The sequence below is a fragment of the Chrysemys picta genome, chromosome 12 (assembly GCF_011386835.1).
Source record: "Chrysemys picta bellii isolate R12L10 chromosome 12, ASM1138683v2, whole genome shotgun sequence".
Taxonomy (NCBI): domain Eukaryota; kingdom Metazoa; phylum Chordata; order Testudines; family Emydidae; genus Chrysemys; species Chrysemys picta.
The window spans coordinates 11,768,915-11,792,417 of NC_088802.1; the positions used below are offsets into that span (position 1 = coordinate 11,768,915).

A 23,503-nucleotide genomic window follows, 5' to 3' on the forward strand; every position below is an offset into this window, starting at 1 on the left:
GAGCTTCTGCCTGCTGGAGCCCCAGAGCATGCTGCCTCCCTCCCCAGCCCCTCACAGCACTCCAGTGCCTGGAGTCTCCTTCTGCCTCCCCCCCTGCAGGGGGAGAGTGACCTGGCAGAGAGGGGCAGCATCTGTCCAGCAAGCCCAGCACCTCTTCCTTGGCTCCTCCAGCCCCAGAGCTCTCTCCATTGCATGCCCCTCAGGCTCCCAGCTGGGTGGCCTCAGCGCTGGGAAAACACCAGCAGGGCTGGGTCCAGTGTGTATTCGAGCTCATGGGGAGCTTTCACACCCCAATGACTAGCACCTTACCTACGGCAAGTACAGTAGTGCAATAGGAGTGTGACGTGAAAAATATCATGTCACGTTGTGACAGTCACTCAAATCACGATTACATGTGTGTAGTGTGCTGCCCTATCGGCGCCATTCACTCTAATTTCCGTTTCGTGTTGGTTGCAGTGGTTATAGGGCTAAAATGCCGGGAGAAATGGCAAAAAAGATCAGAAAAACTATCTCGTACTTCAAAAAAGTATTTTAAAAAAGTTGACAATCAAGGAGAAAGATCTGAGCAATGCATTGAAGGTGATTATTCATCAACTGATGAAGACCGATCGAACCAAAGATTACCTTTATCAACTGATAAAGATGAACAACAATCTGACCAAAGATTATCTTCGCTAACTGATAAAGACGAACAATCACAATCCATCCAAAGATTTACTACTTCAGCTGAAGAGTCCAGCAATGAAGAACTGTTATACAAATCTAAAACTGAAGAACAATTATTGGAAGGTGGAGAGACTGACATAGGATCGGATCCAAGTATATGGCCGACAATAATTACTGATACAATGCGAATTATTATTGTGAAAAAAGGTCCTTCAAAACTAGATCCTACATTTGAATATCCATTTAATCAGTCGAATCGTCGATTTATGCCATCCAGTATGAAGAAAAATGAAAAATGGGGAGCAAATTAATAGATCGTGGTTAGTGTATTCACAGACCAAAGATGCAGTTTTTTGTTTTTGCTGCAAACTGTTCTGTAACTCTGACATTCTTCTGGCAACTGCAGGTTTCAATGACTGGTGAAATTTGCTTCAGCATTTGAAAGAACATGAAACATCAAAAAATCATTTACGCTCATTGACAAATTGCATTGAGCTGTCAAACAGATTACGTACTGGTACAACAATCGATTCGGTACAGCAACGTCAACTAAATTCAGAAATTCTACGTTGGCAAGTGGTGTTGGAACGTTTACTGGCAATCATTAATTTCCTAGCCGAAGAGTGCCTCGCATTCCGTGGATCCTCGGATATTTTATATGAGAATAACAATGGAAATTTCTTTAAATTAGTTGAATTATTGGCAAAATTTGATAATGTTATGGCTGAGCATGTACAAAGAGTGAAAGATGGAGAGATTCACACCTATTATTTGGGTAAAAATACACAAATGAGATAATAGAATTAATTTCTAATGGAGTGCGTAATGAAATTTTATCACATTTGAAACATGCCAAATATTACTCAATTATAGTTGATAGTACTCAAGAATTGAGCAAAACCGAGCAAATGTCAATAGTTTACGATTTCTGAAAATTGATGAAAATGCAGAATTTATACCAGTGAACGAAACTACTGGGAAAGCCCTCACAGATGTAATTCTACAAAGATTGGAACACTATGGAATACCTTTAGAAAATATGGGCGACCAAGGGTACGATAAAGGCTCAAACATGCGAGGACAACATCCAGGTGTACAGCAAAGAATATTGAATTTAAACGATCGAGCTTTTTTCATTCCTTGCCATGTGCATTCGCTCAATCTGGTTGTCAGTGATGCCGCCAAATCATCTAAAGATGCATTTCATATTTTACCACAGTGCAAGCAATTTACAACTTTTTTAGTGCTTCCACACACCGTTGGGCAGTCTTGAAGAAGCATCTTGAACAAAAACTCACACCTAAACCTCTGAGTCAAACTAGATGGGAAAGCAGGATAGAAGCTATTAGACCATTCCGATATTCATCAGGAGAGATTTACGATGCATTATTCGAAATAAGCCAGGACTTGTCGTATGATCCTTCATTTCGACATGAAGCTGAAACATTGGCTCAGAAAATGATGCAGTTTCAATTTTCATGTTACACGGTTATTTAGCACAATATTCTAAATCAAATTAATTTGACCAGCAAAGTTATGCAGAACATAACCATAGACATATCTGAGGCAAAGACGATTTTGAATAAAACGCTGGAATATTTAAAAAAATACCGTTCAGATGAAGGATTTGAAGAACTGTCAAAGAAGCAACAACAATAGCAGAGGATCTTGATTTTGAACCAACGTTTGCACCTCAACAATTCATTCGTCCTCGGAAAAAAACAAGACAGTTTTGTTATGAGGCTCATGATGATCCTATTCTCGATCCACACAAATGGTTTAAAGTTGAATGTTTCTATTGTATTTTGGATGTAGCTATAACTTCCACTGAAGAAAGATTTTGTCAGTTGCATGGTCATTGTGAAACTTTTGAATTTTTATACAATATTGGAAATATTGAAAATCAGTTTTCTAAAGAAGACCTCATGAAGCAGTGCCAAGACCTACATTTAGCGCTCAGTACTGATAACGCTGCTGACATGGATGCAGTAGAATTGTATGATGAATTAATAGCTTTATCTGAGCTAATAAGTCCTAAAACTTCTCCTCTAAAAGTATTAGAATTTATAGCAAGAAATGATTTTTTCACTCCAAACACTGCTATAGCATTACACATTCTTTTAACATTACCAGTATCGGTGGCTTCTGGTGAGCGCAATTTCTCAAAACTGAAATTACTAAAAAATTATTTGAGGTCCACCATGTCTCAAAATCCTATGTCAGGACTGGCATTAATTCCAATTGAAAGTACTATTGAAAAAAATTTAGATTTCACCGACTTATTAAAAGACTGTGCAAGTATAAAAACCAGAAAAATTCAGTTCATATACATTCTTTTAATTTATGAGAAACTGGAAGACACTAACGTTTTTCATTACAGTGTATAGTTGAACTCAAATTGTTTGTAACTGTGTTTGGGTATGTCTTCACTACCCGCCGTATTGGCAGGTAGCAATCGATTTATCCGGGATCGATATATCGCGTCTCGTTAAGACGCGATATATCAATCCCCGAACGCGCTCACCATCGACTCCGGAACTCCAGCAGAGCGAGCGGCAGTAGCGCAGTCGATGGGGGAACCACGGCCGTCAATCCCGCGCCATGTGGACCCCAGGTAATTCGATCCAAGATACTTCGACTTCAGCTGAAGTTGCGTATCTTGGATCGATCCCCCCCTGTGTAGACCAGCCCTTTTGGTTAAAATTAAATGTTAAAATTACACTAGTAGGAAATTGTTTTATTTCACTGATCGAGGGGTTCACATTTGATACCTGGTCATGAAATCTAAATACAGAACTCACAACCAGCATGGGGTTTGTGCCTTGGTTTGTAACTGTTTGCCCTGAGGTTGGTACTCACATTCGTGAGCTACTCTAGACAGTGTGATGGGAGGACTGAACTTGGCTGTCCCACATGCCAGCTGAGTGCTCTAACCACAGAGAGAGTAAAAGTTATAAGGTGGGTGACATCATGAAAACCTCCTCCTCCCCCCCACACACATTTTGTGTGGAGCGAGGCAGGTGCCTACCTCAGTCCAGCAAGAAACGCCAGGTGCTGGGTTCCCATCTGTGGGTTCCTAAGCAGAGATAGATGTGCCTCTGCAGCCCTGATTTAGGCACCTGTCTGTGAGGGGGGAAGGGCTCAGGACAGCCCTCCCCTTGTCAGCATCTCCCCTTGTCTAGCTCAGATGGCTCCCTGCCTAGTGAGCTGTTTTTTCTGAATCGCACTATAAGGTGCCTGTGATGCCCATGCATTGTCTAGGGACTTTACGCCCCTGACTCAGCTCTGAGGATCACAGTGCTGCTGTTCCTGTTATTTTCTTGCTGTCTAAAAAATACTCACTGTGATGCTCAGCATTGCAACACCCGAGTCCCTTCATGGATTGCCCCCTGTGCAACCAGTCACCTCTCCGCAGAGCACAGCTGAGCAACTCCTGATTGACATGGCTGTGTACAGTTCAAAGAGCAAAGGCTGGATCGTGACACATCACAGTAAAACCCAAACTCTCCTCCTGGGCACGGTATTCCCTATGGGGCTGGGGGGACACAACCTGGTTGGGAAGTGTGAAAGTGAAATGAATTATATTAAAGAAATAGAATGAATTAAAGAATGCTGTATGTACCTTTAAGTAGAAATGAGAAATGCTGCAAGCCAGGGGGCAGGAAAGCAGACATTAACTGCTTAATGAATTGCCCCACTTAAGGGCAATTGGTGAAGCATTAACTTTAGATCATAAGAGTTAATAAGAAAGCAGGATATGCATATTGTGCCCTATGCAAATTTTACAATTTTGCTCTCTCTGTCCCTTTGTTTAGTTCGCACCCTTTTATCTGTATAAATAAGACTGTTTGAATCTTGCATGGGGGCTCACATTAACTGAATGTATTAGCAGAGCGCTGTGCTAATAAAACAGAGTGGTCTGACAAACTATGAGTCCTGAGTCTAACTTTGACAATTTGGAGGTTCCACCGAGATGGCAACCGTCTTCACCGGGGCCGTGTGATTCCTGACCATTATTGTAGGATGACCGTGGCAGCCGGCACCTGGGCATTTGGCCAGAGCGGTCCTCCTACTGAATGGAAGGGCGCACGACCACAGTGAGGTCTACGCCATCGAACCTGTTGGTTCCCACTCTGTTCTGGTAGGGATCCCGGGATCTGACATCAGGAATCTGGTCAGGTAATTATTTCTGTGTTTTGTCTGGACTGAGGACTGTCCTGTCTCTGTGTCTATCCGTCCTCCTGTGGAGTGTTTGAGTCTGGATGCCATCTCCGTCCGGGGATCGGCCGACCAAGGGGTTCCTGTCCCCGTGGTCTGAGTGAGTGAAATCTGCACAATCGCAACCGCACCGCACCTTGGGTAAAACCCTTGGTGTGAAAGCAAGGGCGATTGAGGCAGTAGCCTGTGGGCTCCTTTTGTGTGGTGCACCGGGCATCGCTCTGACGAACCCGAATTTCCTTCTTGTGTGATTGGTGTGTGTAAAGTCCTCCTGTATTGGTAACCAGACGTCTATGTTGGGACAGTTCCCTAAAGGAACGCCGGCTCAGTTTTAGGAAGGGTCCGGACTCCTGTAAATTTCTGGAAAAATGATCTAGGCTAACTCAGGGAGATCCCAAAACTCAGTGGCCACTATTAAAATCTTGGAACAAGGACCCCGTGGACATCTTAAAAGACAAACTCGGCCAATCTAAAACTAAATTGGAAAAGGAGAGGTTAATTGTTTCATGCAGTGGTGGGAAGAGGCAAATCGTAGGTGGACAAAATCAAAACTCGCCTCTCTCAAATATTAAATAATAAGTTAAAAGCTTTATTAAAAGCCTCCTCTCCCACCACCAGACTGAGCACTCCCCTTTACCCCATTCTCCGAAAAAAAACCCAACAACCCCGGATCGATCCCAACCCCCTCCATACTCCCATCTCATTGTAAAAAGGACAAAAAGGCCCTTGTTCTGTTCCCCCTCAGTAACTGATTCTTTAGTGTTCCACTACCAATTCAGCAAGGAGGGTGGGCTCCTCAACTCCCCTTCCTGGTCCCTTTCCTTAAACATTTCTTTCAAAATTGTGAAATGACCACAATATCACTCACAAAAACGGTTCATTGGAAAAAGCAGGATCAGGCCCAGACAAGCAGGAAAGCAACAGATAAAGAAACTGAAAAACAGGTTGGAAGCCCAAAGGGCATAGTGTCAGGAGTAAGTGCAAGCATGAACCTCTGGAACAATACTTAAAATGGTGAAATCTGAGTTGATAAAGGTGTCATTTTGGGAAATAAACAAGTGATTTAAGGAAAGAGAGTGAAAAGTTAACTCTACAGAGGCTGAAAAGAATTAAGCAGTTAAACCTTGTAAAAATGTTTTAAAGGACCTTGTTAAAAGAATTCTTGGTTTCTTTGCAGCCATTCTGAAGGAAAAATGGACCCTTTTCCAAAAGAATGTCTGTAAATAATCCAGGTAAAGAGACTATCTAATTAAAATCATTTGACTATGGACAATTGAGTCAAATTTGCTAAAAGAACATGGGGGGGGGGGGGGGTCTATTGGAACTTAACTGCCCCAAATGTATAAAGGTAATGTCATCTATGTACAGCTATGTAAAAACAAAGCAGAGTAAAAGGGATGTTAAGGAAAAGAAAATGTGTATGTATTCGTCTGTCTGTGGGAATATGTGAGGTTTGTAAAACTCCTGTTTTGTAGGTTTAAGATAAATTGGGTTTGTTTTGTTTATAATGCCATTAAAAATCCATTTGATTCTTTAATTAAAAGTTGCAAAACTGACAGATCTTTTTGCCAGACACAGGTAATCAGTGTTGGTTGGCGTTGAGATTTGGTATTTAACCCTTAAGGGGTAACTTGATTCTTTACAAAATTTAAATGTTTTCAAATAAAGACCAAGTCATGACTGCAGCAGGGCAGTCAAAATCAGAAGAATAGGGAGAGATTCTGGATTATTTTTTGTTTGTTTGTTTTTGTAACAAAATAGCAGATGAAAGCTGTAGTAAAAGAATAAAGACAGGTATCAGAGTAGCAGCCGTGTTAGTCTGTATCAGCAAAAAGAACAGGAGTACTTGTGGCACCTTAGAGACTAACAAATTTATTAGAGCATCATAGATTTAATGACTGAACAGTGGGATAATTTCCCCATAACTCTTAAAAGATAGAAGCCATTGAAACCTGGCCTGCCTATAGAACAAAAACACAGGAAAATATGGAGGTAATTCCTCTTGTTTTGCCTGCAATCAGCAAGGGTATTTGTAAAAGAAAGGAATATTTTAAGCAATAATAAATGCCACCCCAAAAGGGGTAGAAAAATGTTATTTTTGTCTTTCAGAAAAAGCTAATATCAGCTACAGGACAACCTAATAAAAAAACAAATAAAAGTGGGTATGCTTATCCATGCCTGTTGCTCCAAAGCCCTGTAGTAAAGACATCTCACTAGGATCCTGTATGTGGGATAAAATGAATAATGAGACCAAAGTACTGTATAATGGGCTATGTCTATGTGTTAATTCTTGGGGGAAATGTGTTTTAAAAGAATGGAAGTGTTAGCAACCTTCCAATAGACAAATGTAAATGTAATGTAAGTACTGTGTTTACAAAAGGTAAAAAGGTAACATAGTTTCTAAAACAAACAAAAAGGCAATGTGGGAAACCAACCAATATACACGCAAATGGGAACATGTTAAGAATTGCCACTGCAGAAAGACATAACAGCATAATCATAGAATCATAGAATATCAGAGTTGGAAGGGACCTCAAGAGGTCATCTAGTCCAACCCCCTGCTCAAAGAAGGACCAATTCCCAGCTAAATCATCCCAGCCAGGGCTTTGTCAAGCCGGGCCTTAAAAACCTCCAAGGAAGGAGACTCCACCACCTCCCTAGGTAACGCATTCCAGTGTTTCACCACCCTCCTAGTGAAATAGTTTTTCCTGATATCCAACCTGGACCTCTCCCACTGCAACTTGAGACCATTGCTCCTTGTTCTGTCATCTGCCACCACTGAGAACAGCTGAGCTCCATCCTCTTTGGAACCCCCCTTCAGGTAGTTGAAGGCTGCTATCAAATCCCCCCTCATTCTTCTCTTCTGGAGACTAAACAATCCCAGTTCCCTCAGCCTCTCCTCATAAGTCATGTGCTCCAGAACCCTAATCATTTTTGTTGCCCTCCGCTGGACTCTTTCCAATTTTTCCACATCCTTCTTGTAGTGTGGGGCCCAAAACTGGACACAGTATTCCAGATGAGGCCTCACCAATGTCGAATAAAGGGGAACGATCACGTCCCTCGATCTGCTGGCAATGCCCCTACTTATACAGCCCAAAATGCCGTTAGCCTTCTTGGCAACAAGAGCACACTGTTGACTCAGCTGATGTGCAAAGACTACCCCTGCTCCTGTTTTCCCTGCCAGCTCAGGACTCCAGCACCCTGTCTTGTTGAGCCAGAGACTCCAGTCTGCTGCAACACAGACCCAGGGTCTGACTCACTTGTCCCAAAGAGGCAAGTTTACCTAACAACAGCTTACAGAAGTGTGTTTGTCTCTAGCACTCAGATGCCCAACTCCCAATGGGATCTAAACCCAGATAAATCCATTTTACCCTGCATAAAGCTTATGCAGGGCAAACTCAAATTGTTCGCCCTCTATAACACTGATAGAGATATGCACAGTTGTTTGCTCCCCCAGGTATTAATACATACTCTGAGTAAATTACTAAATAAAAAGTGATTTTATTAAATACAGACAGTAGGATCTAAGTGGTTCCAGGTAGTAACAGACAGAACACAGTAAGTCACCAAGCAAAACAAAATAAAATGCACAAATCTATGTCTAATCAAACTAGATACAGATAAGTTCCTCACTAGTTCCAGAATGCTCCTTTTTACAGGCTGATCTCCTTTTAGCCTGGGTCCAGCAATCACTCACAACCTTTGTAGTTACTGTCCTTTGCTTCAGTTTCCTTCAAGTATCCTGGGGGGGTGGAGAGGCTCCTTCTTTAGCCATCTGAAGACAAAATGGAGGGGTCTCCCACAGGTTTAAATAGACTCTCTCTTGTGGGTGGAGACCCCCCCTCCTTCCTCCTATGCAAAGTCCAGCTCCAAGATGGAGTTCTGGAGTCACCTGGGCAAGTCACATGTCCCTGAATGACTCAGCCTTTACAGGCCGAAGCCATTGTCCACATGGTATCTTGCATGTCTCCAGGAAGACTTATGTGGATTGGAGCATTCCAAGATGCATTGTTCCCCAAGTGTTTCCTGATCAGGTACTTAACCTGGCGAATTCCTTCCTAAAGAAGCTGACTAAATGCCTCACAAAGCTTACTTAGAAACCAAGCCAGCATACAGCCCATATTCTTAACCTCAAGTAGAAAATGATATATGTGTACTAATAGGATGAATAGATATAGTAGACCATAACCTTTACGGAGATATATTACATGGCACAGGCAGCACAAAACATATTCCAGTTATGTCATACATACATTTATAAGCACCCCCCCCCATAAAGCCTTATGGGGTAAACTGTCACACATCAGTGCAGTGAACAATTTAGTTCTCAGTTCACAAGCAGCTGTAGGATCCAAATCCAGTGGAATGGGCTCATTTCAGCAGAGTTGTAGGGAGATAGGAAGTAGGGGGAGAGGATGCTGGGAGCCCATGGAGGGGGTCATCACCTCCAATGCTCATGGATTTGTACTTTTAAAGGGGGTCCAGATCTCCCCTTCCTCTGCAGACCCTGCCCCCCCACTAGTCAGAATTCCAGATATCCATGGCATGAGGGGATGAAGGCTGTAAAATGCCAGGGTCCCAAGGTCCCCCTTCACTTTAGGAGGCAACAATTCCACAGCTCCCCGAAGGAGGACACTAGAATTGGATTTAGGGGCTCCCACACTGATCCCAGCTCTTGAGTGTAAAGAAATCCAAATGCAGCCATGACATGCCAGCCACCAGAGATCAGCAATGCTGCCCTTCCCCTGTGTGGTGAGGCTGGAGCAGGGGTCGGCAACCTTTCAGAAGTGGTATGCCGAGTCTTCATTTATTCACTCTAATTTAAGGTTTCGTGTACCAGTAATACATTTTAATGTTTTTAGAAGGTCTTTCTATAAGTCTATAATATATAACTAAACTATTGTTGTATGTAAAGTAAATAAGGTTTTAAAAATGTTTAAGAAGCTTCATTTAAAATTAAATTAAAATGCAGAGCCCCCCGGACCGCTGGCCAGGACCTGGGCAGTGTGAGTGCCACTGAAAATCAGCTCGCGAGCTGCCTTTGGCACGCGTGCCATAGGTTGCCTACCCCGGCCTAGTAGTGCAGTCAACGGGGGAGCCGCGGCCATCAATCCCGTGCCGTGTGGACCCCAGGTAATTCGATCCAAGATACTTTGACTTCAGCTATGCTATTCGTGTAGCTGAAGTTGCGTATCTTGGATCGACCCCCCAACCCCCCCCCGTAGACCAGCCCTTTTTGTTAAAATTAAATGTTAAAATTGCACTAGTAGGAAATTGTTTTATTTCACTAACTACAAATTCTCTGTTTTCATTTTTTAAAAATTTTAAACAGTCAAAACAAAATGGCAAAGTGCAAACATGTGTAAAAGCGAAAAAAAAGCAGGGGGGGCAGCCAAATTTTTTTTTGCTTGGGGCAGCAAAAACCTAGAGCTGGCCCTGCCTGCAAATGTGCCGCCCCAAGCACCCGCTTGCTTTGCTGGTGCCTAGAGCCGGCCCTGACAGAAACCTTCTCAGTGCCCAGCATCCAAACACCCTTAACTCGGACCCGGTGGGTTCTGGTGACTATTTCTACATGTGTGAAATATTAAATTCATAGACATGAATGGAGAGGTCTCCCCATCAGGACTGCCACATCCCTTTGCCTTGGGCTGCATGGATTGCCCCCTGTGCAATTAAAGTGGGCTATTATCAACAGGATGAAAAATCACTTTTGTAGTGGTAATAAGGGTGGCTCATTTCAAACAGTTAACAAGAAGGTGTGAGTCACAGTAGGGGCAAATTAGCATGGGGAAATTAGTTTTTTTTAGTTCTTGTAGTAAGCCTTCCATTCCCAGTCTTTATTGAGACCTAATTTGATGGTGTCCAGTTTGCAAATTAATTCCAGTTCTGCAGTTTCTCATTGGAGTCTGTTTTTGAAATTTTTGGTGAAAAATTGCCACTTTTGCTTAGAGACTGTCTGGTTTGGCCAATGTACATGGTAGATACGCAGGTGAATTAGCCCCTGATGGAGTGGATGATGTGGTTAGGTCCTATGATGGCGTCACTTGAATAGATATGTGGACAGAGTTGGCAACGGGTGTTTGTCTCTGTCTGAGGAGTGGAGCAAATGCAGTCTACAGCCACTAGCTGTCACTTTCAGCCCCCAATTCAAACCTCTCCCGTGCATCTTCAGAATTCTACAACCTATCCTGAAGGTTGATCCCTCACTCTCACAGACCTTGGGAGACAGGCCAGTCCTCGCTTACAGACAGCCCCCCCAACCTGAAGCAAATACTCACCAGCAACTACACATCACACAACAAAAACACTAACCCAGGAACCTATCCCTGCAACAACCCCATTGCCAACTCTGTCCACATATCTATTCAAGGGACACCATCATAGGACCTATCCCTATCTGCCACTACATCAGGGGCTCATTCACCTGCACATCTACCAATGTGATATATGCCATCATGTGCCAGCAATGCCCCTCTGCCATGTACATTGGACAAAACGGACAGTCTCTACGCAAAAGAATAAATGGACACAAATCAGACTTCAAGAATTATAGCATTAAAAACCAGTCGGAGAACACTTCAACCTCCGTGGACACTCAGTAACAGACTTTAAACGTCGAAATATATGTTCCATTAGATGCATCTGATGAAGTGGGCTTTAGCCCATGAAAGCTTATGCCCAAATACATTTGTTAGTCTCTAAGTTGCCACAAGTACTCCTTGTTGTTTTAGATCTGTACAAAACGCTGTTGTTGCTGCTGCTTCGCCACCACTTTCCCAAACCTGATTGATTCATGCTGTGTCCTCGCCACCCACACCTCTGCCTGTCCCGAGCCCGGCTGTTAGTTCTGCCCCCACCTCTGCCCCTCAGGGCCCCTCTGCCCCTCCTACAGCCCCAGGGGTTGTTCTCCCTTCCCCTTCCCCCTCCCATCCCTGGGGCTGAAGAGAGGGAGGTGGAGGAGTTTCCAGGGATCATAGAGATGAGGAGCCAGGGGCTCGGTAGATGGGAGTCCTCCAAGATCATAGAGACTGGGGTCCATAAGGCTAGAGAGGCTGATTTCCCATTCCCCCCTCTGCTGCGTGTCTCAGGGACACAGTCTGAGCCGGGATCCCAGCCCCACCCAGAGCCAGGTTCGGATTCTCTCCACAGGGATGGAGCCCGGTGGGAAAGTGAAGATCGGGGCCTCACCATCAGCATCGGTAAATGTCACCTGCCCCCGGTCACAGTCCAGACAAACCCGGATCCTGCTGGGGTTCCGGCTCAGGGGCAGGGGGGTCACCGGGGAGGTGAGAGCCTGGAACTGATCCCCCCATCGCTCCACAGCCCAGATCCCCTCCTCAGGGCTAGGGATGATCCCTTCCTTCCTCCCCAAAGACTCTCTGGCCACCCCCACAGCCCAGTATTCCGCACCCCCCACCTCCACCTCCCAGCAATGTCTCCCCGAGGTGAATCCCTCACAGCCCAACACACATTCCCAAGTGTCAAATCTCTCAGGGTTGTCGGGCAGATCCTGCTGTGTGTCTCCCCATCTCACATTTTTCTGATCCTCAGACAGGATGAGTTGGGGATGAGCCGTATCTGGATCCAGAGTCACATTCGCTGGGAGAAGAGAGAGAATCAGAGCGTTAAGGGCAGAGCTCAGCCCTGGGGGAGGCTGGGACCATTTCTCACACTCCCCAGCAACCCTGTTCTGGCTGGGACAGGCCTGTATCCTAGGGAGCTGCCTCTGGTAGACTGAGCAGAGATGTCACTGCAGCTCCTCAGTCTTTGTAATGGGTCCCACTTAGTTTCTCATTTATCACAGTATCAAAGGGGTAGCCGTGTTAGTCTGGATCTGTAAAAGCAGCAAAGCGTCCTGTGGCATCTTATAGACTAACAGATGTATTGGAGCATGAGCTTTCATGGGTGAATACCCACATGCAGCCAAAGAAGTGGGTATTCACCCACGAAAGCTCATGCTCCAATACGTCTGTCAGTCTCTAAGGTGCCACAGGACTCTTTGCTTCATTTATCACAGAGGCTTCAGCAGCTCCCAGATCCCGCTCCTGGTGCTGCCCCATTCATAGTGGCAGAGACACAGCCGAGAAGGTGCTAGAAGCTTTTATCGAGGAGGGAGCAGAAGAGGCAGGCAGATACCAGCTTTAATCGCCCCCCCCCCCCCCGTGGGAAGCTCCCTCCCCTAATGCAGCCTCCACTCCCAGGCCAGGGAACAGAGAGGAAGGTGCAGCGTTGGGGAAGAGCTGCTTAAGACCAGAGAGCGGGAGGTTGCATTGGGTGGGGTAGCCCCATCCCCAGCCCAGAGAGAAGGGAGGAGCTGCCGGCATCACAGGAAGAGCATCTCCCCAATCCAGGAACCTGTGAGCAGCTCCAATGGAAGAGTCCAGCCCTGCCCAAAGGAAACGCAGGATGTTGGAGAAGAGTGAAGAGGAGACTCCCTGCACCGGGTGAAGCAGAGGGATGTGGCACAGAGCTCTGTTCGGGTGGAACTCAGTTAAGAGTAACAGAGGGTCCTGTGGCACCTTTAAGACTAACAGAAGTATTGGAGCATAAGCTTTTGTGGTTGAATGCCCACTTCTGTTAGTCTTAAAGGTGCTACAGGACCCTCTGTTGCTTTTTACAGATTCAGACTAACACGGCTACCCCTCTGATCAGTTAAGAGAGTTTCTGTTCATCAGAATGGGTATGAACTGAGCAGTAAGGGTGGTGTCAGGACTGTTTGTGTGGCCCCGCCCCCTCCGTGGCCCTGACCGAAGCCCTGCCCCCTGGCCAGGCTGGGAGACTTGCCCACTATGAAGACCCCCTGACACTCCACTTGCCCTGGACATAGGTCTGGGGATCTGAGAGCAGCCCCCGGCCCATGTCCACACTCCCTGGGGTGTGCCTGGGCTCCCTGGGTGGTGTCCCGGTTCTGGCTTCTGACCTGGTCAGGGGGCAGGGCCTCAGGGATAGAGGAGCAGGGGTGGAGCCACTGAGGGAGGCCAGCACCAGGGAGAGGTTGGTGCCACGGGCACAGGCTGCACTACACAGAGAGGAGCTGATCAGCTTCCCTGCCCAAAGAGCACAGACACTACCTGCGATGCTTCACACCTGCCCAAGACTTGCAGTTTGTGGGGGCAACATAGACCTCTTCCCCCAAACTATGCCCATGTTGAAAAGTGTCCTAGTCATCCCACTTTTAAAAGTGTGTGGGGGGAGGGGAGGGGAACATCGGCCCTTGGATCTCCTTACCATTTAATGTGTTATTTCTGGACTATGAGTGTCATGGTCGCTGTCAGTTTGGTTGGTAACTTTAGCTACGATCTCATGAAGATGTTTTCTCTGGAATTTTCTCATAATTTAAAGACATTTTCACCCGCAAACTCACCCTGTCTGTGTGCTCCAAATGATTCACCCTCTTCAATTGAAAGAAAAATGATTTTTCTCTTCAATTCAGACAGCAGAGTGTCTGGAGGGAGAACGGAGAAGAGAGGCGAGATTTCAGACTTTCATATTTATAACAGCGTCCCTACTCTGAAACTGTTTTATAATTATGACAGAGGCACAGAAACACACTCATTTATTTAATATAAAGAGATCTGAAACTCTCTCTTTCCTCTCTGATTTGTACATCTCCCAGCACTAGAGCCAGCATCCTTGCAGCCTCACAACCATCCCAGAACAGACACTTTGTAAGAAAGATTTACTTTTCCCTCATCATCCCCTCCCACCTTTCAGACTCTGGTTGGTTTGTCTTGTTCATTTACTGCCTTTTGTCGTAACCTAGATCGAGATCGTACAAAGACTTTGGCATAAAAGTAACTTTACCCACTTGGTTCCCTTTGACACTAATGGGATGTTTAGAGTTTGTGAAATCCTGGTCTAATTATGAGCTGTTGGGTTTGTTTACTCAGCGTCTCTACAGAGAGCAGCACGACGGGGCCTTGTCCTCCTTAGGGAGAAATAGAAATAATAATAAAATCATTTTATAAATGTGGAAATTGAGTCAGGGGAAGGTTGGCTCAATGGGCCAGATTCACCCCTGTACCGGCGAAAGGAGAGAGGGGAGGGGCCATTTGTGACTCTGCTGCTCAGTGGCTGCAGGGGCCAGTGCAGACCTTGGCACAGGCTGAGGAAGTTCTGAAGCCAGACAGAGTTACATCCCGTTGACAATGGCCCCCGTGTGTCTTGCCCAGTGTGTAGAGTGTCAGAGGCCCAGTTTTACATTGCCCACATCCCTCTGTACGTCGTCCACCCCCCCTCCCTCTTCCAACCGCCCTCACCAGCCCCACCCCATTCCCAGCCCTCTCAGGAACACGCCTTGTGCCTGCAGCTGTGGAGGAGGCACAAGAGGCGCCTGGGCTGGAGGGATTCCTCACCGTGGTGGAGGAGCTTTCTCCTTCCCTGCAGCCTATTTGGCCCAGACTAGCTGCAAACGGGACCAGAGCTCAGTGATGCGCTGGATCTGCCTGTGAGAAATGTGCCCCATGGCTGGTGATGGGGCAGTAGACTGGGAGGGCTCTGAGCTATAGAGAGTTCTTTGCCACGTGTCTCGGTGTTGCGTGTTGCCAAAATGCTCCGTATTCAACTGACCACCATATTTGAGGTGGGGAAGGAATTTCCCCCACCTGCCATCCGATGGACAGAGAGCCTTTGGGTTTTTTCTGCCTTTCTCTGCAGCGTGGGGCATGGGTCAGTGGCAGATTTAAACTAGTATCAACAGTGGAATCTCTGTAACTTGTGTAGCGTGGCAGTTACCCTGTACCTGGGATAAAAGGAGTTAAAAGGTGAAAAGCAGCTGAGGTCGGCTGATTGGGGAAGTAGCCACAGCAGGGTCCACTCCCAAGTAGGCCACAGCTGGCCCTGGGAGCACAGGGTACCTCCGACAGAGCAGTGCTGGGGAAGAGCAGGCAGAGCTGGGGAGCTCTGGCCTGGCAAGTCCCAGGCTGAGGCATTGCAAAGGGCCTGGGATTGTACTAGGGCTGCAGGGAGACAGCTGGGATAGAAAGGCAGCAGGTCCAACCTTTTGCCAATGATGAGTGGACATTGTGGACTGCAGGCTGCCCCAAAGAAATGGGGCTAGATGATGACTGGCAGTAGCCACTGAGGCAAGGTGGGTATACAGGGTTGGGCTTCCCCTAGGAGGGGAGACCCAGAGTGTGGGGGTACTGCTGTGGGCAGAACCTCAAAGTAAGAGGCATCGGGGTCCAGGAGGTACAAGGGGGCCTGAGGCAGGAGAGACACTAGCTAGCAGGGGGTGCTTCGGAGCTGAAGAGCTAATTCCCAGGATGACCAGCAGGAGGTGCTGCACCGGTGAGTGCTCAACCTGTTACACTTGAAGTCTTTAAATCATGATTTGAGGACTTCAGGAACTTGGCCAGAGGTTAGGGGTCAATTGCAGGAGTGGGTGGGCAAGATTCTGTGGCCTGCAATGTACAGAAGGTCAGACTGGATGAGTGTGATAGTCGCTTCTGGCCTTAAAGTCTTTGAGACATTTCTTACTTTACAGTAATTGTAATGGCAAGGCAGGCTTTTGGTAGAAATAAAGGTTTGACTTAATCCATCTGATTGTCTTGGACCCCAAGTGCAGGGCATTCTCACCCAACAATTAAATAGAAGCATCATCTAAGTGTGACCCAATTGACCAACACCATTCTCTTCCCACAGTCTCAGCGGCTCATCCCAATTACCATTCCTAGATCTATTTTAGGTACCTTTGAACTTCTCCAGAGTCTCCGATAGCACAATAGTTTTCTGGGAGAAACCACTGACTCGCTCTTCCAGTTCAGGAGAAATCTCCTCTGGCTGCTCAAACTTCCTCTTCTCCCACCTGGAGAGAAACAATTTCATGTGATTTTATTTCATTTAGTGACTCATTATAAATTCTGGCTAGTGAGTTGCTGCTCTAATGGGCCTGGAGTTAGAATTCCTCGACTTCTCCCAGCCTCAGAACAGGTGCAACACAGGCCATGGCCATGAAATGTTCCCCTCAAAGGACCATTAATATTCTTCAACTCTGGCCTCGAGAGATCAAATCTGGGGATTAAGGGGGAATTGAGTCTCCCTGGCCAATTCACTCCTTGGCCTCCATGCTCTGAGGGACAGGAAGTTCCTGGGTGAAGTGCTATAGAAATCTGACCACTAGGAACTAGACTGAGACACCAACTCCCCTCTCCCCAGCTCATTCCACACAGGTTTCCAAACAGCCTTCAGGCTGCTGGCCTGGGCTGAATGGTGACCAGGGCTCCAGCAGTGACAGGCCCATATTCCATCCCCACAATCCTGAGTCAGCCCGTCCCCCCGGGGATGTGACATCTCTAGGAAATACTTGAGGTCAGTCTTTCCCACTGAACGGAGAATTCCAGAGTCTTCTGTGCAAGTGTGAGGACCGCAGGATGAAGTTGATCAGAGAGATTTTTATCCAACATGTGACCTTCCCCACACATTTGGCTGTAGAGCCCTCTGGAGATGCAGTGCTAACATCACCACCAAGCTCTTTCCCAGCGTTGTGAAGTGTGAGGGGGAGTGAGAGAGCCATGTACCTGCCCAAGGTGCTTCTGACATCCTAGAGGAGAGACAGAGAAAAGAATCTCAGTCCCATCTGACACAAACAGGGGGTGCCAGGGAAGGGATTTAGGAAACATGGGGGAGGAAGGCCCTGCCCCAGCTACTATGCTCCAGTGCTAATGTTTTTCATTCAGTCTCACCTGCAGAAATTCACTCACTGGCTTCTGACACTTCCCCTCCAGCTCACTGATCAGCTCACTGAGATGGGAAATCTGCTCGGAGAGTTGACTGACATTTTCATTCTGGATCCTCACAATCTCCTCGTCCAGCTTCTCCAGCTGGGCCAGCAGGAGTCGCTCTTGTTCCACCAGGAACTGCCACAGCTGCTGAAATTCAGTCACAATCTTCTGCCTCTCGGTTTGTGTTTGTTTCTGTATGAAAATAGGGCAATGGCTGGTCAGGGACGTGGATGGAGCCTGGGGTCCTTTCATGGAGAGTTGAGTGTGCAGGAGGCTGATTTTCTTTGAAAATACTAAGATTTCTGACATTTCATTCTACCCTGTGGGTACTAGGCAGGGGATTCCCTCATACCTTCCCCTTTGGCCCCTGTATCCCTCAGAAAGTGATGTTTCTCTGTCGGTCATGGTCAGCATATTGTTCTTTATGGTTTGTGGAAATTCAGACCCAGAGCAGCAGGAGGCAGGACTCAGCACTATCCTGACAGAGACACCAGGGGAGTTAAAAGAAACAAACTTTTAAAAAATGCACAAAATGTCTAGACACAGTGGACAGCACTTCACGGGGACATTCAGTTCACTTGGGGAGGATTTTTGAGCAAGCCACAAGGGCTAGACTCACCAATTGAAAGGGAAGCCTAGGGCTTGTCTACACATGAATCAAACTCAGCAATCCAATGGAGAAACACACATATAAGCCCATGTTCACCAAGGCCACCAGGAGTCTGCCTCCAAACAGATCTTCCACTGCCAGTCCTTTCTGGTTCATAACAACAGGCACCTACCAGATACTCCCGGCTATTCCCTTCTCCAGTCACTTTCAATCCCAGCAGCTTTTCTCTCTCTTCCCTCAGAGTCTTCAAATGGGCCCGGATTCTTTCCTGAAGAAACAAAAATGATTTGGGAGGTTTCATCTGGATAGTTGAGAGGTATTTGGAAGTGGGTGTTTTTCCACCCAAAACCCAAGATGACTGTGGTTCTAATCACTTTGAGACATCAGGATCACCAAGGAGATGAAACCTCATTAATGGAGACTGGGAGCATGTGACATTCAGACTCATTACCAATTCTGGTTCAGTTTTTTTAGTAATTAGAGATCTCAATTATAAGCAAGCTTTACTCTTATTTGTAAATTGATTAGTGGTAAAGAGCATAACAGGGCACCAAAGTCACATGGGGGTGAATCAATAAACCTGTTTTGTAGAAGGTTTAACAAACAAAGTGATACAAATCCCAGAAGCCACCAGGGTTTCAATATGGGCTGGGATTTCAGCCCTGAAGCCCTGAGGACTGCACTGGTTGGGCAGAGCTAGTCTAAGCACCAGGGCAAACCCCCTGAGATGCCTGGAGGCCATAATTCTGGTTTGAAGCTGCACAGTCCCTGGGTTGTGGAGCACTATCCCTGTCCGGTAGGGACCCAGCACTGGACGTGGCTTTGTCTGGTGCAAAAGGGAGAGGAGGGGACTGAAGATGCAGGAGGGTAAACCGGTGGGAGTGGGGGTGACAACTTCATACAGAATGATGCACGTGGGTGGCACACTGAAAAAAGCAGTGATGGGGCCCACACAGGGTGACTGATACTGGTGAGGACGGGCCCATGCAGGCAGGCGTGGGCATGTCTGATGTTCTGGGGATGCCTCAGTGACCACCCTAATTAGACATGATTCAGATTTGTATAAAGAACGGGTTGGGGTTTGCCCTACTACTGTCCTAAAGCCTTTCTCTGGAAATGCCCCCTGGACAGATTCCCCACAGTTCCATTCCCTGGTAAAGATCCCGGAAGCAATGCATTCTGGGAGATTTCAAAAGGCTGCCTGGTGGGACTAATGGAACCACTTTGGCTGGTCCTTGCCCACATACACAACAGAACAGGTCAAACTGGCACCGGTCAGCTCCAGCCTGTGGTTGGTTTTGCTACAACCCAGTGTAATCCCAGTGGTACTTGGCATGGACCTGAGCTTTCTGGAGCCGTTTTGTGAGTACTGAAGGTGCTCAGGATCCCACACAGTGTTTAGCCCAGTGATCTCCTCTAGTGCAGGCCGGCAGCATCTGAGTTTAATCCCTCATGGAGCGACACGAGCGTTCAGAATCCCAGCGACAAACCTCCTCTCTCTACTGGGCCTGGGATTAAAGGTGTCTCTCCCTCCTAACGGACACACTTCATCACTGGGTGGGACTGATGCTCAGCTGTCAGCATGGTAAAGTGGTTCGGGTCTTGGACTGGGTCTGAGGAGATCTGGGTTCTATGCTAAGCTCTGTCACTGACATGCTGGGTGACTGTGGGCAACTTGCTGCCCTGTTTTATGCCTTAGTTTCCCTTCCCATCTTTTATCTAGCTAGACCAGTGGTCACCTACCAGTTGATTGCGATCTACTAGTCGATCCTGGAGAGTCTCCCAGTCGATCGCGATCTTCGGCGGTGCAGCAGGGTTGCCCGCTGCTGCTAAGAGAGGCTCCCTGCCTGCCCCAGCCATATGGCACTCCCAGAAGTGGCCAACATGCCCCCTCAGCCTGGGGTGAGGCCAGGGTTCTCTTCACGTTGCTCCTGCCTGCAAGCACCGCCCCCGCAGCTCCCATTGGCCGGAAATTGGGAACTGTGGCCAGTGGGAGCTGCAAGAGTGGTTCCTGCAGAGAGGGGCAATGCGCAGAGCCACATGGCCACCACAGGGGCTCATTGGCCCCTTCCAGGAGTGGCATAGGGTTGGGACAGGGAGGGAGCCTGCCTTAGCACCGCTGCACTGCCGCCTGTGACCCGCCCGAGGTAAGTCAGTGCCGCCCAGCTGGAGCCAGCATCCCATACCCCTCCTGCACCCTAACCCACTGCCCCAGCCCTAACCCTCCTCCCAGAGCCAGCACCCTGTACCCTTTTTTGCACCCCAACACTCTGCCCCAGCCCAGAGCCCCCTCCTGCACCCCAACCCCCTGCCCGAAGATCAGCCCAGAGCCCCCTCCCAGACTGCAAACCCCTCGGCCCCAGACCAGAGCCCACACCCCCACCTGAATCCCAACCTCCTGCCCCAGACTGGTGAAAGTGAGTGAGGGTGGGGGAGAGCAAGCAATGGAGGGGGGGGTATGGAGTGAGCGGGGTTTCTGGGGGGGTGTAGATCCTGCTTTCAAGATTTGATATTTTGCCTCTGTTGCCACACTGCCAGATCATTAATTTTCTTACAGCATCTCCCTTACAATGAAGACTTTACAGAGCTGAGTGATGAGTCACACCCGTGACAGGCAACTTTCAGTGAAATTAGCCTGTAATTAAAACCCAAAAGTTAACCCATTACATTTGACAGCAATTCCCTACCTTGTACTCTTGGGCAGCCTCCTCTATGGGAACCACCGAGTGAGCGCGGTGAGCCCGGGATCTGTCACACACCACACAGATGGGGGTTTCATCCTCTTCACAGAACAGTTTCAGAGGCTCCTGGTGTCTCTCACACACCCCGTCCCCTCCTGCTCCCTTTGCTGCTTGTAAACTCAGGCGCTTGGCGATTTCTATGACGTTTGCCAGCTGCCTGTTGGGCCTGAGGTTTCTCTGCTGCACAGTTTCTCTGCACTGAGGGCAGGAGGCGGCTGTATCGGATCCCTCCCAGCACTGGCTGATGCAGGCTCGGCAGAAATTGTGCCCACACTCCAGAGTGACAGGTTCTGTGAAATACTCCAGACAGACGGGACATGTAGCTTCCTCCTGGAGACTTTCCACGGGGATCTCTGCAGCCATGGCTCCCTCTGGGCAGTGGAACAGGGTTAGTTTCAATTTCCTGAATTCACACTATGCCCCGCCTGCAGCAGCAAGAGGGTGTTTCCTTTCCTGAAACTGACTTGTGCTGTTTGCTGAGCAGGAATGACCCAACCAATTTCACCCCTGGAGGCTTTAATGAAAAAATGTACAATCACACCTGTGACAGGTAACTTTCAGTGAAATTAGCTTGTAATTAAAACCTAAAGGAGCTCCTTGCCTGCAATCAGCCCCTGTGCTGGTGTGGAGGGTCACTGAGGCATCCTCCTGTGAGGATGAGCCTGCAGGAGCTGAGTGTTTAAGGCGGAATAGTCAGTCTTGGCAGAAGTTTTTTTTATAACATATAATTTTGACAATGTTTATTTTAAGCAGTTTTTATATTTATTGATTTAAACTTTCACAGTTGGACAACAATCTGGGTTTTAAGCATTTCATTCCAATTAAAATTTTCACGGTTGTGGGAAATTATGGGGGATCAGCCAATATTTTGGTCAGACCAGAACTGCACCGCTACCTCGATATAACGCCACCGGCTATAACACGAATTTGGATATAATGCGGTAAAGCAGTGCTCCGGGGGGGGACAGGGCTGCGCACTCCAGTGGATCGAAGCAAGTTCAATATAACACGGTTTCACCTATAACACGGTAAGATTTTTTGGCTCCCAAGGACAGCGTTATATCGGGGTAGAGGTGTATTTAATGACACTAGACACTGATATTCAAAAAGTTGAAGCTTTACAATTGTTAAAATTGTTTGTGAGCAGGTAAATCTCCTCCCTCCCCCAGCAGCTCCCCCAGGGCAAGAACCCAATGCCTCCCCCACCACCAGGGGCAGCTCTAGGCACCAGCTAAACAAGCAGGTGCCTAGGGTGGCAAAAGGTATGAGGCAGCAAAACGCTGGGGCCCCACCTCAAGCAGCGTCCTGGGCTGGATCCTGACCGCCCGGGGGGGCGGTAACCAGGCTGTTGTTCTGCCGCAGGGTGCGGCAAGGCAGGGAGCCGACTAAGAGGGGAGCGTGTCCCCGCTGCTCTCCCGCAGGCAGCGGTCACCCCCCCAGGCGGGAGCTGGTAGCACGGCCCTGCCCTGGCTGCAGAGGACAGACATCTCCTCCTCAGCTCGTCCCTGCCCCTGCAAGCCAAGGAGCAGCCCGTCCTCTGCAGCTGGGGCAGGGCCGTGCTACCGGCTCCCGCCTGGGGGGAGGGGTGGCCGCTGCCCACGGGAGAGCGGCGCGAACAAGCCAAGGAGCAGCCCATCCTCTGCAGCCGGGGCAGGGCCGCGCTATGAGCTCCGCCTGCGGGGTGCCCGCTGACAGCAGGAGAGCAGTGGGAGCCAGTAGCGCAACCTTGCCCCGGCTGCAGAGGACGGGCTGTTCCTTGCCTTGTTCGCGCCGCTCTCCTGCAGGCAGCGGCCACGCCCCCCAGGCGGAAGCCGGTAGCACGGCCCTGCCCCGGCTGCAGAGGAAGGGGGAACAAGGCGCTCTGCCGGTCCGCTTCTCCTCGGCTTGTCCCCACCTCTGCCTCCTCCTCCTCCTCCCCTCTGCTCCACCTCCTGCCAGGGGAGGGGAGCAGAGTGCAACCTGGGCTGAGCCCAGCACGTTCCGGGGCCAAGGCGAAGACCAAGGATGAGCAGGGCTAGGATCCAGCAGCAGCCCCAACCCTTGGTCCTGGGAGCAGCGGTGACCGGAGATGAATCGACCACGGGCCAGATCCACAGCAAGGTAAGAGTCGGGCCAGGCGGGAGGGTCCCCTGGACCCCTGGGGAGCTTCTGCCTGCTGGAGCCCCAGAGGATGCTTCCTCCCTCCCCAGCCCCTCACAGCACTCCAGTGCCTGGAGTCTCCTTCTGCCTCTCCTCCTGCAGGGGGTGAGCGACCTGGCAGAGAGGGGCAGCATCTGTCCAGCAAGCCCAGCGCCTCTTCCTTGGTTCCTCCAGTCCCAGAACTCTCTCCATTGCATGCCCCTCGGGCTCCCTGCAGAGTGGCCTCAGGGTGCCGGTGCCTGGAGTCTCCTTCTGCCTCCCCCCCTGCAGGGGGAGAGCGACCTGGCAGAGAGGGGCAACATCTGTCCAGCAAGCCCAGCACCTCTTCCTTGGCTCCTCCAGCCCCAGAGCTCTCTCCATTGCATGCCCCTCGGGCTCCCAGCTGGGCGGCCTCAGCGCTGGGAAAA

The 23,503-nt window shown here is 48.5% G+C and overlaps 1 protein-coding gene across 2 annotated transcripts; it reads right to left on the reverse strand.

Moving 5' to 3' along the window:
* Nucleotides 1-8,361: 8,361 nt before the first annotated feature.
* Nucleotides 8,362-21,586, reverse strand: LOC135974957 (zinc finger protein RFP-like). 2 transcript variants are annotated; one of them, XM_065564589.1, is made up of 7 exons: nucleotides 20,904-21,584; nucleotides 18,389-18,484; nucleotides 17,568-17,798; nucleotides 17,403-17,425; nucleotides 16,575-16,690; nucleotides 14,249-14,329; nucleotides 8,362-12,483 (listed from the first exon to the last, which is right to left on the reverse strand). In XM_065564589.1, exons 1-7 carry the CDS (start codon nucleotides 21,318-21,320, stop codon nucleotides 11,969-11,971), a joined length of 1,479 nt encoding a protein of 492 aa, XP_065420661.1. In that variant the 5' UTR covers nucleotides 21,321-21,584; the 3' UTR covers nucleotides 8,362-11,968. The 2 variants fall into 2 exon arrangements, with proteins under 2 accessions (XP_065420661.1, XP_065420662.1); XM_065564590.1 differs by lacking the exon at nucleotides 14,249-14,329 and having other exon boundaries at nucleotides 20,904-21,586.
* Nucleotides 21,587-23,503: the final 1,917 nt, after the last annotated feature.